This window comes from Neofelis nebulosa, chromosome 7 (genome assembly GCF_028018385.1).
Source record: "Neofelis nebulosa isolate mNeoNeb1 chromosome 7, mNeoNeb1.pri, whole genome shotgun sequence".
Taxonomy (NCBI): Eukaryota; Metazoa; Chordata; class Mammalia; order Carnivora; family Felidae; genus Neofelis; species Neofelis nebulosa.
The window spans coordinates 106,141,921-106,159,056 of NC_080788.1; the positions used below are offsets into that span (position 1 = coordinate 106,141,921).

The window sequence follows — 17,136 nt, forward strand, 5'->3', positions numbered from 1 at the left end:
CCAGCCCGCTTCCTCAAGTTCTCTCTTTTTCCTGCCTTCTGGCTAGATACAGAGGATCCAGTGAAGCTGCTTAGGCCCAAAAAAGATGTGAAGACACGTGATGGAAGAATAATTGAGTGACTATGGGAACTGTGAGAAGAGCAAGTAATAAATCTATTGTGATTAGTCACTGAGATGGGAATTGTTTGTTACAGCAACTGGCCCTCCCTGACAGATACACTCCCACTTATCCAATGTCCACCATTTAGCTCTTTGAGTTAACAACTACTCTTTCACGATATAAATGTTTCCAAACAAATTAGGGTTACAAGGTATTCTTACTTTAGTGTGTAAGGGAAAAAAATGTAAACTTTAGAATAAGGAGGAGATTACTGAATATCTTGTAATGGAGTGCTAGAGCCCCTGAAAATTATGTGATTCCATTAGGGCTCTGCACTGGCTTTGGACTATTTTACAAATCTTTAAATCATAGATAGCTCATAGCAATACAAATAATTCTTCTCAAGGGAAAATACTGGAAAAAGTTGGCCTGCATCCCTTTTTTTTTTCCTTTTTAGAGAGAGACAGCACAAGCCAGGGAGGGGCAGAGGGAGAGAGAGGGAGAGAGAAAGAGAGATTGAGAGAGAGAGAGAGAGAGAGAGAGAGAGAGAGAGAGAGAGAGAGAACCCCAAGCAGGCTCCACACAGAGAGCAGAGCTCAATGTGGGGCTTGATCCCACAATTGCAAGATCATGCCCTGAGTCGAAATCAAAAGCCAGCCACCTAACCGACTGAGCCACCCAGGCACCCAGCCCTGTATCCATTTCTAAATTCATTTTAACAGACCTTGAGTCCATGTAAATTTGTGACTCTTTGATCTGTGCTTTGAACTGGTTGAGGCATCTGCCTGGTTCCTTTATTAATTAATGAGATTTTAAAAATCTTTGACATTTTCATTTTATATCTCAATGAGAATCATGATTAATCCTAATTTTAAAATGTACCTTTTAACAACTATGAATTATTGATGGTCCTTCAAAAAGTCTTAAAACCAAGGTCTTAGAGAAACAGTGTTTGATACAGTGGAAGGGATTAAGTGACTGAAGCCACTCTGAATCCCAGGGAGGTCCTACGGCGCCATCACCTGAGCTCAGAGGAAGATTGCAAAGTGAGGATGATGACATGGTGACCAGGGAGACGGACCAGGAAAAGCCCACAAGAGTCCTCTGAAAACAAACTCCCGTGCATCATAGTTTTCCCATGGCTTGCCCCCACCCCTTTTCTATTAGTGGGTTAAGTCAATAAGTCGTCTCTGTGGTTTCAATAGCTGAGCCCTGAGTAGTAAGGTCTACTTGGCAATAACTCTTCACCTTAACACTCTGTGAGTGGCCTCCCCTACCTATCTGCTTCCCTGCCTGTGGCAGGGCTCAAAAGCCCAAGGTCTTGGTCCTGCAGGATGTGCAATACTTTATCAGGCTTGTGATAAACAAACCCAGGTAGTCATTCACCGGGTGCCTATGGCTGATCTCACATCAGACCTTATGCAGTTGGAAGTCAGCAACATTACTTTGGGTATTTATCCCCAAGGATCCATCAAATCCATCCTGCTCTGAACAGCTGTTGTCTTCTTTCAAAAGAAGCAGCTTAAAAATCAAATCCCATTATTTCAGAAATATTTCAGCCCTGCAGGAGAACTTAGAGATGGAAGATGTAAATCAAAATCCCCTCCACTGTGAGCACTCCTTCATTTTAAATTCCTTCCCTGGGTCTTGATAATCTGTATGTTTGTGAAGTTTACTTTAAAGATTCTCCACATGAATTGAAACTGGGACCCCTTGTTGACCATATATCTATATTTTGTGCCAGGTTCTGTGAAAGAATCTTTTTTGTCCAACAGAAAAGCAGAATAGTTCTGAGTTGGAAAGGCAGCACCCTGTGGTTATTAATTCTCAAACGCCAAAATGAAATGAACAAGTTCACCAGCTGACTTCAACCTCCCCTGACCACTAAGCTGGGCTTTGAGGCTTTAGCATCCTTCTTTTATGGTCTCGGTTGGAGACAGGGAAAAACTACCAAATTGCTCTATTTTCTGAAATGCAAAAGTTAAATGCATTCTTTTGCTGATCCAGAGGAAGTAAAACAAATAATGTCTGAGAGACTCCAAACAGTTCGATTCTTAATACGGCGCACCAATAGCATTTGATGAAGTAATTCAACTTAATTTAGCAGCATGTAACTGCAAATCAGGAAATAAGGACACTGTTTCCACCACTTTCTCAATTTTGGTTTAGCACAATTGGAAGCTTTTTAACATCACCTTTGTTCACTTCCCCTGTATTTTTCGAAGAGGGCAATTTATACTTAATTTCTTCCTTTCCGAAAATTTTCCCAATTCTCTCAGTATTTCTTCTTGTTTAATTCTCAGGAGAGCCTACTAGGATTCGGATTCTGATTACAAAGGATTCAGTTCACAGCACTCTCCTCAGAGGTAACGTGCCTTATTAATGTTTTTATTAACTGTAGCTGATGAAGAGATTATCTTCTGGCTTAGTTCCAAGACTCCATCTCTAGCTCTCCAAAGGAAAAGTGACTGCTGAGTTTTCACATAAGAAATTCATTCCTAATGAAAGAAGCGTGATTTTTTTTCTCCTAATTCTCCAATTCAATGAAATTTAATTACAAAAATTCAGATAAGGGCTTCAGCTTCTGTAAAGCATTAAGTCTATTTATTATCTCATACAGATCATTGAATAAATAAAGATGAGTAATTTGGAGCTGAGATATTTGAGTGTAGGTTTCCAGAAGGATCTCCATAATCAACAGTCCAAATTTATTTTTAGGGAAACTTTGATACAAGAACCCAATATCTAGGACCTCGTACAGGGCATTAAAGACATGAAAAGAGAACATTTTTTTCAAAGCAGTACCCTAAAGCATTTAAAATACTATTATTATAATTATAATTTTCCTGCAGCCAGAAGCAAGATACAAAAAGACAACCAGGGGGTGCCTGGGTAGCTGAGTGGGTTAAGCATCTAACTCTTGATTTCAGCTCAGGTCATGACCTCACAGTTTGTGAGATCGAGACTGGCATCCAGCTCTGTGCTGACAGCACAGAGCCTGCTTAGGACTCTCTCTCTCTCTCTCTCTCTCTCTCTCTCTCTCTCTCTCTCTCCCTCCCTCCCTCCCTCCCTCTCTCCCTCTCTCCCTCTCTCTTTCCCCTTATCCCATTCATGTGCTTTCTCCCTCTCTTCTAAAATAAACTGAAAAAAAAAAAAAACAGACAATCAGATTCTCTGACTTGGGGAAGCTATGATCCAGTAGCCAAGAGAATCAGGTTCAATTAATTTCTCACTTTCATCTAGCTGATACTATGACTGTTTACATTCTTTGGTAGAAGCAATCAAAGGCCTTACCTCCATCAAGCCACCTAATTCACTATTTGGAAATTTTCTAAATGCTAGATCACTGTGGGAATGCAGTCTTCTGATTCTATGTGATTCAGATGCTAAGACAATGAGGTAACTGGCCCAATGTTTCCAAGGTCTGATCAGTTCTACAGTGTAGAATCACTCAAAGTTCATTCTGAAAAAATATTCTAAAATGTTAAATTACTCACCAAAAAAAAAAAAAAGAAAGAAAGAAATGGTAGTTATGTGATATGATGGAGGTGTTAGCTAACAGTATGTTGGTAATCATTTTGCAATATATAAGTATATCAATACAACACATTATACACCTTAAACTTACACAATGCTATATGTCAATGATATCTCACTAAAGCTAGAGAAGTAAAATAAAATGTTAGATTATGTTCCAGAAAACCTGGCCTTCAAAATGCTATCTATGCTCTCTATGGGACCCAAAGGCATGCTATATTTAGTTCATTGCTAAAGGCTTTGTAAATAGATGTAAAAACTACTCTGGCGTAAGTAGAGAGAACAAGAAAAAAGTTAATATCAGATGAAGCTCTACCTGCCATGTGATATCTAAGCTTAATGTCAGTTTTAAGCATTATGGAAAGCCCTCAGTACCTGATCAGTTACCATTTATTCCATGAATCGAGCTAATGCTTTTTCCATTAATTGAGCTGAATTCCATTTTATTTTTTTAAGTGTATTTATTTAGTTTGAGAGGGAGAGAGGGAGAGAGATTATGAGTGGGAGAGGGGCAGAGAGAGAGAGAGAGAGAGAGAGAGAGAGAGAGAATCCCAAGCAGGCTCCACACTGTCACCACAGAGCCCGATGAGGGGCTCGGTCTCACAAACCATGAGATCATGACCTGAGTCGAAATCAAGAGTCGGACACTTAGTCAACTGAGCCACCCAGGTGACCTGAGCTGAATTCCATTTTAAAACCACACCTCAGCCCCATATTGCTACTCAGGATAGTTACATATGGGACTACTGTTTAACTGGCCGAGTGCAATAAAGCATGCCCACCCCTCCTCCCAATTGTGCTGGAAAGTTTCAGGCCCAGAATGGTTACCAGCTGGAAGAGCTTTTAAGCAACCCCTTTTAAGCAACCAACAGTACTCAATGCCAAGTGCTAGATGTTGTGAGGCTCTCCAAAAATAATAAGCAAAACGAGACAGTGCAGTGTATAGAAACTGAGCAATACTGACAATAAATGCTGGAGGAGTTTCAGAAAGGAGGGCTCATCATGACTTAGGGTTGCCAGGAAGGCTTCTGCAAGAGCTGCATACAGACAAATGCATGTCTGCAGAAATGCATGTTCTGGTGACAGTGACTACAGCCTGATGAAGGCAGAGGTCAGGAAAAGTGAAGTGGAAAGTAGACCCCAGACAGATCATGGAGGTCCTTGAATATACCGGTGGTATATAAAAGAGACAAATACATGTTAAGAAATGCCTCCGATCCACAAAGTGTTGAATCTCCAAGTTACCTGATCTAAATCTCTGAGTCCCTGTTTCAACATTTACTCCCTCCTTCACTTGCGCCGTGTTGTATTTTTGCTTTGCACCACTAATCCTTTGAATTTCGAAAATAGCTTTGGCTTCCTGAGGCCAGCTTGAGAGGCTGGCAGTTCTTTGAGATCACACAGAACTTACTACTATATTACCGGAAAGACTCAGCTGGTGCAAAGATTTTTATTTTAACCACCAAGACTGATTTCCCTTCCGCAACACAGGAATATGCCCAGAGAGGCTTTATGTCTAAGGGAGTTAGCTGCTCTGGACATACAAAATCGCACACACAGGTAGTCGCCGCTGCCTCTGTGCTAGAGAGACAGTCTCTACTAACTCTATTTTATGGGTTTCCCTTGCTCATTTTCTCAAAAGAAAACTTAGGAGGAGGAGAAGGGAACGTGCAGTGTCCCACAGCTGACTTGCACAAACCGAACTGTGAGTGTGCATACGTGTGTATGTGCGTGTGTTAACAATATGAGCTCTGCCTAGAACTCTTGGAATTAATGAACTCCTGAAGCCTCAGTTCAGTCTGAGATCGTTGGTGCAAAAACAGCCTTGAAAAATCATTGTCTTAAAAAAAATTAGCACAATCCACAAAATTATCCCTGCCATCAATCTTTCCCCCTTTCCAAACAGCTTAACATTTCCTGTGTTAAAGGAACACAAAAGCTTGACTGTAGTCAATACACATAACTGCTCTTCAAAAGTGTCATGAACATCAAAATGAAAGAAAGAGACAAGAGTACATTAAATTGTTTTTAGGCCAGCATCTGATTTTCCGTTGGCTTGGCCAGCTCACCTTTCTACTTGGTTCATACGAATTTCTATTTTGTGGTCCTTGGCAGACATTTGTGAGCACAGTTGGAAAGGGTCAGCAGGAAGGATGTCTATTCGTTTTTATGAATTTAACCTATTTATAACCTTCCTCGTGCTAAAAAGAGGATTTAAGGCTTCTGACAAAAACACCTACAATACAAAGGGATAAAAATAAGTAAATGGAAACTTCAGGAAATAAGTGTTTTTAAAACCTACGGAAATCATGAGTTTGTTGAATCTTTCACCATAGGTGTGTGGACAGATTTTTCTCCCCTAGAATCCCCAACTAGTACTAATCTGCAAGTAATCAACAGTTCAAATGGAAAGATCTATGAAGAAATAATATCTTGGCCTTGGAAGATGTCCTCCTCTGCAGACCTAATTTCTCTTAGGGGCTCATCCTCGTGAGGCAGAGAGAGGGAGGGATCACAATCTCTATTTTAAACTTGGGCACCAGGGTGCCTTGCCTATGTGAAAAGGGAGGTCCCAAGTCTTCCATTCCTTCTGTCTAGGAAAAATAAAACAATTCAGTCCTTCCCAAAGTAAGGGCGAATGGCATGACCCTCAAATCCAGAAACCCTGGCTACCAACTCGGGACACAAAGAAACCCCAGGCAACTGGCACGTGCCCACCAAGGAAACTCATACTGGAAGATGCTCAGTCTTCCCAGATGCAGGTGTCTGGGGACAAACGTCTCCAGTGCAGATTTAGGAGTCTGTAATGTGACCAAGGGCTTTCTGGGGAAAATTAAAACATAGGTATTGAATTTAAGTTTGATCTCTCTGTCACCGTATAAAGCTGGCTGGTTTTTTGTTTGGTTTTTTTTTTCCGTAAGACACGCTAATACAATACACAAAAGATCACTAAAAGCACTGTAAATCTCTACCAATGGGGATTCTATTCATAGAATATACAAACACTTCTTAAAATCCCCTTTCTCCATTCTCCTGTATGAACAGAAGCCGCCTTACCCCAAGGGAACAACAAGCAGTCGATCAGTATGGGGCAGTTGTCCTCTTGAGTAAGACCCAGGCTTCAGTGTGTTGTACAGCTCTCTAGGTAATTCCAATGTGCAGCCAAGATCCAGAGCCACTGGTCTGGAGGCTTTAGCCAATCTGCCGTTCACTTTGCGCTGGTTACATTGGATTAAAGTTTCGCTCCTCCCTCCCCTTCCATACACATACTTACTTATGTTGGCCCTGACAGCTTCCTGAGCAACATTTTATTTTTTTCCTGAGCAACCTTTTAATCCACAGTTTAACATGTTATACATCAAAATACATAGATGTTTGAAATCTCACTGTTCCCACTACTTGTGTGGAGCATTTTCCCTTGCTGCCATAGCCCATGTTGCACTATATGAGGGGGGGGAGAGAGAGAGAGAGAGAGAGAGAGAGAGAGAGAGAGAGAGAGAGAGAGAGAGAGAGAATTCTAAGTACACTCCACGTTGTCAGTGCAGAGCCGAATGTGGGGCTCACACTCACGGAACCTAAGATCATGACCCAAGCCGCAATCAAGAGTCGGACGCTTAACTGAGCCACTTGCGTGCCCCAAGTGCTGTTTCTATAGGGCCTAACCCCCACACCTTTGCCTGCAATTCATTCTACCTTCCCACCAATTCAAAACACATTTGTCCTGTATTCCTCTCTCTTTTATCTGAGAATCATCCTACATCACCTGCTAATGAACCTGATAAATTAATAATAAAATGTAAATGATAATATCCTAATGAGGTACTCTGCCCAGACAGATCTGCATTTTTTTCTAAGGCCTTCTCAAGATACATAATCTCAATCACAGGTAAGGCTCTAGTATTGAAAAGTAGGCATCATGCAGGGGCGCCTGGGTGGCTCAGTTGAGCGTCCGACTTCAGCTCAGGTCATGATCTCACGGTTTGTGAGTTCGAGCCCCACATCGGGCTCTGTGCTGACAGCTCAGAGCCTGGATCTGCTTCGGATTCTCTGTCTCCCTCTCTCTCTGCCTCTAACCCACTCACATTCTGTCTCTGTCTCTCTCAAAAACAAATAAACATTAAAAAAAATTAAAAAAAAAAAAAAAGAAAAGAAAAGTAGGCATCATGTTAAGGCAGAAAGGGTGATATAAATTAGGAGATCAGGCAAAGCTCCCTTGAAGTCACATTTCCCAGATGGCTGCTACTCAAAGCAGCCCCTGGTTGTAAGTGATGATTTAGTCCTGCATTGTGGAATTGCTCAGCCACTGACCTCACATCTATGGGACCACTCTCTGGACCCATGCTAAGTTCCCTCTTCATATGTTAGCCTCTCGGTATTCCCACAGCACATAGCACACGTGTAGTAGGTACTCACCGAATGTCTGACGAAAAAATAGATACATGAGAGCCCTTCATTCTTCTGCTTTCCACAAACATCCCTAGGTTATTAACTAAATATTTATCATGAGTTTTTTTAATTTTTTTTAACGTTTTATTTATTTTTGAGACAGAGAGAGACACAGCATGAACGGGGGAGGGGCAGAGAGAGAGGGAGACACAGAATCGGAAGCAGGCTCCAGGCTCTGGGCCATCAGCCCAGAGCCCGACGCAGGGCTCGAACTCACGGACCGTGAGATCGTGACCTGAGCCGAAGTCAGACGCCCAACCGACTGAGCCACCCAGGCGCCCCTATCATGATTTTTAAAGACCTCTAGGGGAAAATATACCACTTCCTAAATCAAAAGCTCGTTCCAATGTTAGATGTAGGCTTTGAAATGAAAGGGAAGGTAGCTATAATACTCCTGCACTCAACTACTTGATGGTTTTGAAAGCACGGTCCATCCAGAACATCAACCAAACTGAAGTGGCCAAAATGGTCTCCTGAGGAAGAAAATGCAACAACGCCACCCTCAGGCTCTCATCCAGAACTTATGAATTCAAAACATATTGAAAATGAAGGTATTATTTTAACAAGATTGGTCATGGGATTCTTAGAGGATAGAAGAGACATGGATAGTATCAGCTACAAGGAAGTGAACAGAAAAACACATGAACCCTGGCTGACAGACCTGGTGACTGACACTCACCTCCACCCATTCCACCAGCCACGTGACCACACTCCCCTTGCAACGACCATTTAAAAATGGGCATGTGACCTAACCCCAGCCAATTGGAGGCAAGAATTCTACTGGGGGATTCTTGGAAAGCTTCCTGTCTCTGAAGAAAGAAATACGGTGAAAAGATAGCCTCCTGGTTTCCCTGGACAGTGTCTTTTCCCGGTGTGACACGTGAAGCTGTTGCAGCCATACCAACAGCTGTAAGGAGGCCAGTCCAGGGGCAAAGTCAGTACACCAAGCAGGACAGTGAAGCAAGGTGGGCAAATTTGGGTCACCGATGACAGCAGAGCTACTGAGTCAACTGACCCAAGAGCTCTATCTCTGGACTTCTTGTTTTGGAGAAAATACATTTCTTTTTTCTTTAAACCAATTTAAGTTACGGTCCCTGCTACCGATAGCTAAAGGCATCCTGGCAGATACCGAATGCAAAAAGGAAAGAATCCCCAGGTACTAATTGCACTGGAAATGTTTAAACATTATAATGGATATGTCAGGGCACCTGGCTGGCTCAGGTGGTTAAGCGACTGATTCTTGGTTTCGGCTCAGGTCATGACCTCACAGTTTGTGGGATGGAGCCCCATGTCGGCTCTTCACCGACAGTGTGGAACCTGCTTGGGATTCTCTCTCTCTCCCTCTTTCTCCTCCTCCCCCACTCATTCTCTGTCTTTATCTCTCTCACCTCTCTCTCAAAATGAAGAAGTAAACTTTGTAAATAAATAAATAAATAAATACATAAATAAATAAATAAATAAATAAATAAAATGGATATGCTGACTCAACTTGGATCATATGGATTTTAAATTTTTTTTAATGTTTATTCATTTTTGAGAGAGAGAGACAGAGCACAAGCAGGGGAGGGGCAGAAAGAGAGGGAGATACAGAATCCGAAGCAGGCTGGTCTGGTCCGACTTCAGCTCAGGTTGTGATCTCAGCATTCATGAGTTCGAGCCCTGCGTCAGGTTCTATGCTGACAGCTCAGAGCCTGGAGCCTGTTTCAGATTCTGTGTCTTCCTCTCTCTCTCTGCCCCTCTCCTACTCATGCTCTGTCTTTCTCTCTCTCTCTCTCTCTCTCTCTCTCTCAAAAATAAGTAAACATTAAAAAAAAATTTTTTTTAAGCAGAATTGTATGACATACTATAATACATAACAGGATTAGAAGTGGTGTGAGTCATAGTGTCTACTCTGTGCGGGTCCTTGCCAATAAATTTGAAAATGAACTTGTTAGATAAGAGAAGAAATTGTTTCTGCATATGGGGCGCCTGGGTGGCTCAGTCGGTTAAGCGTCCGATTTCGGCTCAGGTCATGATCTCACAGTCCGTGAGTTTGAGCCCTGCATTGGGCTCTGTGCTGACAGCTGGGAGCCTGGAGCCTGCTTCCCATTCTGTGTGTCCCTCTCTCTCTGCCCCTCCCCTGCTTGTACTGTGTGTCTCTCTCTCTCAAAAATAAATAAACATTAAAAAAAAAAAAAGGAACTTCCTATATACCAATCAACTGATCCACCTCTGCTATAACAGGGGATTTTCACTCCTAATTCTATCTCAGTGACATACAGTTCATTCCACTCACACCTCCCAACAGCAAGATCAAGAAGCTGAGCAATCTCTCTCCAAAGCTTTAGAGGTGATGTGTATGTGGCAATGCAGAAAACAGAAGTTCCGAGAATTTGAGGCCATGAATCTACTGCTTTGCCTTAGAAAGTCATCTAAGTTTTCTGCTCATGTTACTTCACAGGGAATGAAATTATAATCTATTCAAAGAGTTTGTGTTATTTTTAGCCAATCCCAGCTACCCACTTCAATCTGTTCATTTTTAAAGGCTTATATGGGTTTTAGCATTTGCTTTGGAACACCATTCATATTATAAAATAGGATGTGATAATCTATAAATAAAATAACCCGCCTGAAAGCAAAAATGAAGAAGGTCAACTAGAATGGTATTATATTAAATAGAATTCTTTTTAAAAGGTCTCAATTTTGCATTTTTAAAATTTGTTTGATGTTGATTTATTTTTGAGAGAGAGAGAGCGAATGAGCAGAGGAGGGGCAGTGAGAGAGACACACACACACACACAGAATCCAAAGCAGGCTCCAGGCTCCAAGCTCTCAGAACAGAGCTGGACACAGGGCTCACACCCATGAACCGCGAGATCATGACCCGAGCCGAGTTGGACGCTTAACTGCCTGAGCCACTCAGGCGCCCCTCAATTTTTGCATATCTAATGATTCATGAAGAAAAAACTATACTAAAGTTTACAAGATTCACACTCTGACTAGAGCTGCCCTGCAGTACTACTTTCTAAAATGATGCTTTCCATGAAACGCTTACTGAAATCTGTGTTAGTTTCATATTTAGTGGCTCAAAACAACACAAATTTATTATCTGAGAGTTCTGCAGGTCAAAAGTTTGAAATAGGTCTTGAGGGCCTAAAACCAAGGTGTCAACATGGTTATAGTCTAGAGGTTCAAGGGGAGAATTCATCTCCTTGTCTTTCCGAGCTTCTGGAGGCTGCTGGCATCCCTTGGCTCATGACCACATCACTCTTACCTCTGCCTCTCTCATCACATCTCTTTGTCTGCCTCTGACTCTCCTACCTCCCCCTTATAAAGAAAGGCATTTGTGATTATACTGGGCCTCCTCAGATGATCCAGAATAACCTCCCCATCTCAAGATCCTTAACTTAATCATCGGCAAAGTCCTTTTGGCCGTGTAAGGTAACAAATTCACAAGCTCCAGAGATCAGGACATAGACATCTTTAGGGAGCCACTATTCTACCTACCACAAAAGTCCATCACAGAAGGTTTTCCAAATACAAATAGAGGTTTTCCTCTGTTTCATCTGACCTGAGTATACTTAGAAAACTGTATGAATTAATGTTGACCAGAAGCTGTACTGGTTATGAGTGACTAGGAGATACTCCTGTCACTCCAAGAAAAAGCTGATGAGCAAATAAAAGTTTAGTCCCAGACACTACTCAAACAGTCTTCCCACGGTGGAAAGAAAAAAAACAAAACAAAACAAAACAAAACAGCTTGGAAGATGTGTTCCTTGTTTGGGTTCCCAGGAAACTCAGTCCTAAAAACATGTGGATACAATGAATTTATCGGGAAAGCAAGTGACAATAAAAGGTAAGAGACATCTAGGGAAATGGTAAATCATTATTTTTAACAGAAAAACCTGATATATTAAAAAAAAATTCCTTGTGGGAATCACTTTTAAAACCGTAACAAATCACTAAACTGGTATCACTAATTTAAGAAAACTTAGCTGTGCATCAGGCTGGAATAAGGAGGCAGGACAGGAGGACAATAGGGCCCCCTTCAGTATTTCTGCTTTGCCCTGTTATAACCTACTTTTACAATAGAACTCACCCTCCCCACATTGAAACCTTTATGAAATGAGTTCCGTTCTAATCCAAAAAAGGCACTATTCTTGTTTTTCTCTGTGTCCCCAGTGCCATGCAAAGTACCAGGAACAGAGTAGATGCTCAGTCAGGTTTGTTGGATGAACTAATTAACCAAATGGAAAGGACAGTTCATCAAAGAAAAGCATTCCTCCTTTGCCTGCAAACCTTCAAAACTTTACAAGTCCAATTTGAGCTTTAAAAAAAGACAGAGAGAGCTTATTTTAAACTGCACACCCATGCAATAAACTGACACAGCGATTTCCCAGCTCTACACGCATTTTAGTGCACTCACCCTTTCTCACCACCAATCTAAAAAAGAGAGTTTTCATGGGAGGGGAGAACGATCTTTAAGAAATTATATGCATGGGCATCTGGGTGGCTCCATCGGTTAAGCACCCAGCTCTTGATTTCGGCTGAGGTCATGATCTCATGGTTCGTAAGATTGAGCCCTACATCGAATCCCTGCTTGGGATTCTTGCTCTCCCTCTTTCTCGGCGCCCCCCCCCCCAAAATAAATAAATATTTAAATTTTTTATTTTTTTATGTTTTTATTTTTGAAAGAGAGAGACAGAGCACAAGCAGGGAAGGGGCAGAGAGAGAGAGAGGGAGACAAAGAATCCAAAGCAGGCTCCAGGCTCTGAGCTGTTGACACAGAGCCCAATGCAGGGCTTGAACCCACGAACCGTGAGATCATGACCTGAACCTAAGATGGATGCCCAACTGACTGAGCCACCCAGGCGCCCCAGTAAATAAATATTTAAAAAACAAATCATATGCAATAGGATTCTAAATTGGACATTTCAACTGAGGCACAAGATACACTAGTATGATATTCCTGAGCAAAGCTCCAGGCCAACATCCACATTTTCAATGAAATCGCCAAACATTGGTTCTGTGACGTTTCAACCTAACCTCGGCTACACTGAAGGTTACAAACGGGGCTGGCTGTTAAAGACCAAGAAAATTTTAGAGAGGGTTCTTCTTTGGAGAAGAGGTCACCTTACCTCAAGTCAAGAGAGTAAGGCCTCAAGAAATCACCCAGAGCTTATAGCATCTCTCCAGAAAAAGCCAAGAGGAGACAGACAGGGGAGCTTCCCTGCTGACCGGGAAGACAGTGTCAGCGGGGAGGCGAGCCTGCATTCACAGAGCCTCTCGTTGATAATTTGGGCTGTACCCAAGAGACAGTGACCACACGGGTGTCCAGACACTGGCTGCTGAACGGAGACTGTCTGACAACGGAATGCAGCCATAAGAATACAGCAAAGTGACAAGCCTGTGAGAAGCTCACACAGAAGTGGGGGAGGAATTTCCGCTAGGCACCAAATTCTACAGGGACAGAAGGTAACCCCACGTATTTGTTTTCTGACTTCAGACCATTCACGCTGCTTGTTCAGCACGCTGGTTACTCACATCCCTCCCCATTTGGAAGTCCTCCCAAAACCTATAGCTGTCTTCCAGCTGGGAAGGAAAGAAATGGAACTCCCTCCAAAAATTAGGTAACTGTGCTCTTAGTGGAGACTGTTTGGAGCCTGGCTATTTAACAGCACTAAATATAAACCTATAAAAAGAAAGTGATAACTTTTTCTGAAATGAACCACCCATAAACATAACCAGAAAATCCATTCTGCCCCATAATCGATGCCAAGAAAGCAAGCTGCCACCTTAGAAAAATAAAGAAGGACAGGGAGTTGGAAAAGGGAAACACGCATGCCTCTTACCCAGGCCCTGATTCTGCTGCTCCCACTCGATGGTGTCTGGCACCTGGTAGGTAGCTCCCTCCAACAGGCCCAGGTTTCCTTGTTCTAAACCAGGTTCCTGAGACGTGACGCCAGGGAGAGTAAACCCCAGCAGCTCAGCATCACCATCCAAGCTCTCATCCAGGGGCTCTGCATCTTTATCTTCTTCATCTTCCTCCTCATCTTCCTCTTCTTCATCTTCCTCCTCCTCATCCTCTTCATCCTCATCTTCTTCTCCCTCTAGAAAAAAAGAAACCAACAAGAAACATAAAGGAATACAGTAAGTGCCTACATATGAATCTTTTGAAATGACCCAAACACTACAAAATAATTGTGCTTGACCTTTTAAAACAAATTTTAGGGGCGCCTGGGTGGCGCAGTCGGTTAAGCGTCCGACTTCAGCCAGGTCACGATCTCGCGGTCCGTGAGTTCGAGCCCCGCGTCAGGCTCTGGGCTGATGGCTCGGAGCCTGGAGCCTGTTTCCGATTCTGTGTCTCCCTCTCTCTCTGCCCCTCCCCCGTTCATGCTCTGTCTCTCTCTGTCCCAAAAATAAATAAAAAACGTTGAAAAAAAAATTTTTTTTTAAATAAAATAAAATAAAACAAATTTTAGGAGCGCCTGGGTGGCTTAGTCAGCCCGACTCTTGAATTCGGCTCAGGTCATGATCCCAGGGTTGTGGGATCAAGCCCTGTGTTGGGCTCCATGCTGAGCATAGAATCTGCTTAAGATTCTCCTTCTCTCTTTTTTCTTTCTCTCTCTCTCTCTCTCTCTCTCCCTCCCTCCCTCCCTCCCTCTCTCCTTCTCTCTTCCCTCCCCTCCTGACTGCATGTTCTCTTTCTAAAATAATAATAATAATGATGTTGATAATAATAATACAAATTTTATAGCTAAAGTTGGGCGATGTGAGCACCGCAGGATTATTGCTCACCATATACCTATGTTTTAAACTTCCAACATCACAGCTATGTCAGATAATTGTTATGCAGCATGTTTATTTGGAGTCAAAGTTCAGGTAATATAAATATTTATTGGTCATATTTACATGTACAAAGGTAGGGAATATCCCTTCCCTGTTTTCTGGAGGTCATTAAAGATTTCCCCATTAGGTTAATATCTAAAATATATTAAAAAATGTATATAATTCAACACCAAAAAGACAAATAATCCAGTTAAAAAATGGGCAGAAAACCTGAATAGACATTTTCCTAAAGAAGACATACGGATGGTCAACAGACACATGAAAAGATGCTCAACATCACTCATCATCAGGGAAGTGCAAATAAAAATACAACGAGATATCACCTTACACCTGTGAGAATGGCTAAAATCAAAAAGACAATAAATAAAAATGTTGTTGAAGATGTGAAGAAAAAATAAGCCTGTGCACTGTTGGTGGGAATGCAAATTGGTGCAGCCACTGTGGAAAAAAGTAAGTAGATGCCTCAAAAAGTTAAAAATATAAATACCATACGATCCAGTGATTCCACTACTGGATATTTACCCAAAGAAAACAAAGACACTAATTCAAAAAGATTTATGCACCCTTATGTTTATTGCGGCATTATTTACAATAGCCAAGATATGGAAACATCTATCCATGGATAGAAGAATGGATAAAGAAGATGTGGGGTGTATACACACACACACACACACACACACACACACACACACTATGGAATATTAGTCATAAAAAAGAATGAGATCTTGCCATTTGTAATAACATGGATGGACCTAAGGGGTATTATGCCAGCAGACACAATGAAATAAGTCAGCAGAGAAAGACAAATACCATATGATTTCACTTATGTGTAGAATCTAAAAACTAAAACAAATGAATAAACAAACAAACTTAAAGCAGAAACAGACCCATAAATACAGACAACAAACTGATAGTTGTCAGAAGGAAAAAGGATGGGAAGTGGGCAAAAGGGGTGAAAGGGAATGGAAGATAGAAGCTTCCAGTTATGGAATGAATAAGTCACAAGGATAAAAGGTGCCGCAGAAGAAACACAGTCGATGGTATGTAATAGTGTAATATGGTGACAGGTGATAGCTACACTTGTAGTGAACTCAGCACAACATATAAACTTGTCGCATCACCATGTTGTACACCTTGAGTGATACGCACTCAAGGGGATACACAGCAAACAGATACATAATACAACATTACACTCTGATTAAAACTGCAAAGAAGGGGTGTCTGGGTGACTCAGTCAGTTGAGCATCTGACTCTTGATTTTGGCTCAGGTCATGATCTCATGATTTGTGACTTTGAGCCCCACATTGGGCTCTGCACTGACAGTGAGAAGCCTGTTTGGGATTCTCCGTCTCTCTCTCTCCGTCTCTCTCTCTCTCTCTCTCTCTCTCTCTCCCTCTCTCTCTCCCTCTCTCTCTCCCTCTCCCTCTCTCAAAAATATATAAACATTTTTTTAAAAACATGAAAAGAAAATGGAAAGTTCCAGTCCCTGCTTTTTTGGAGGGGAGATCAAGGAAAAGTTTGAAAAGAGATTATACCAAAATAATTAATACTCTTTAATTTAGGTCAATATCTACAGGAAGGGCATTCCCAGTAGCAGAGAATAGAAGGAACAGCAAAAACAAAAGCCTTGGGGCGGATGTGTGCTGTGTTCAAAGAATGACAAAGACTGGGCCCCAGGAAGCAGAAAGGGACAGGAAATGAGGTGAGGGGGTAGGCAGGGGCCAGATCTGACATATATTTATGAGCAATGACTGACTGCAGGGTGAAAAACAGACTATATCAGAGCAAGAAACAAATTAGGAGGCTATTTCAAATTAGCAAAGAGACCCATTAGGAGGCTATTTCAAAACGCAGGGGATAAGATGACAGTGCTTTGGACAAGGGATGTTGGAAGAGATGGTCAGACTTAGGATGTAATGTGAAGGCAGTCTGAAGGTAGAGAGAGTCCTGCTGATAATTATGATGTGGGATGTGGAAGAAAGGTCTCACTTTATTAAAGCTAGGAACTGAAGGGTAAAAAGCAAAATCAAGAATTTTATCTGAGACAGATTAATTATGTGATTGCTATGCCTATGACTTCCAAATGGAAACGCCAGAAGCCTTGGAAAGATCAAAGCTAGAGATAGAAATCTAGGAGTCATCAATTTAGAAATGATATTCACATGGGAATGCAAGCTGGTGCAGCCACTCTGGAAAACAGTACAAAGGTTCCTCAAAAAACTAAA

General features: G+C 41.9%; 1 protein-coding gene across 1 annotated transcript in view; it reads right to left on the reverse strand.

Annotated features, from left to right (window-relative positions):
• ARMH4 (armadillo like helical domain containing 4) overlaps positions 1 to 17,136 on the reverse strand; it is a 132,098-nt gene that overhangs the window by 77,668 nt on the left and 37,294 nt on the right. The window contains exon 5 of the mRNA XM_058739165.1: positions 13,915 to 14,172. Within this exon, the coding sequence (XP_058595148.1) occupies positions 13,915 to 14,172 (258 nt within the window). The remainder of the gene's footprint in view (positions 1 to 13,914; positions 14,173 to 17,136) is intronic.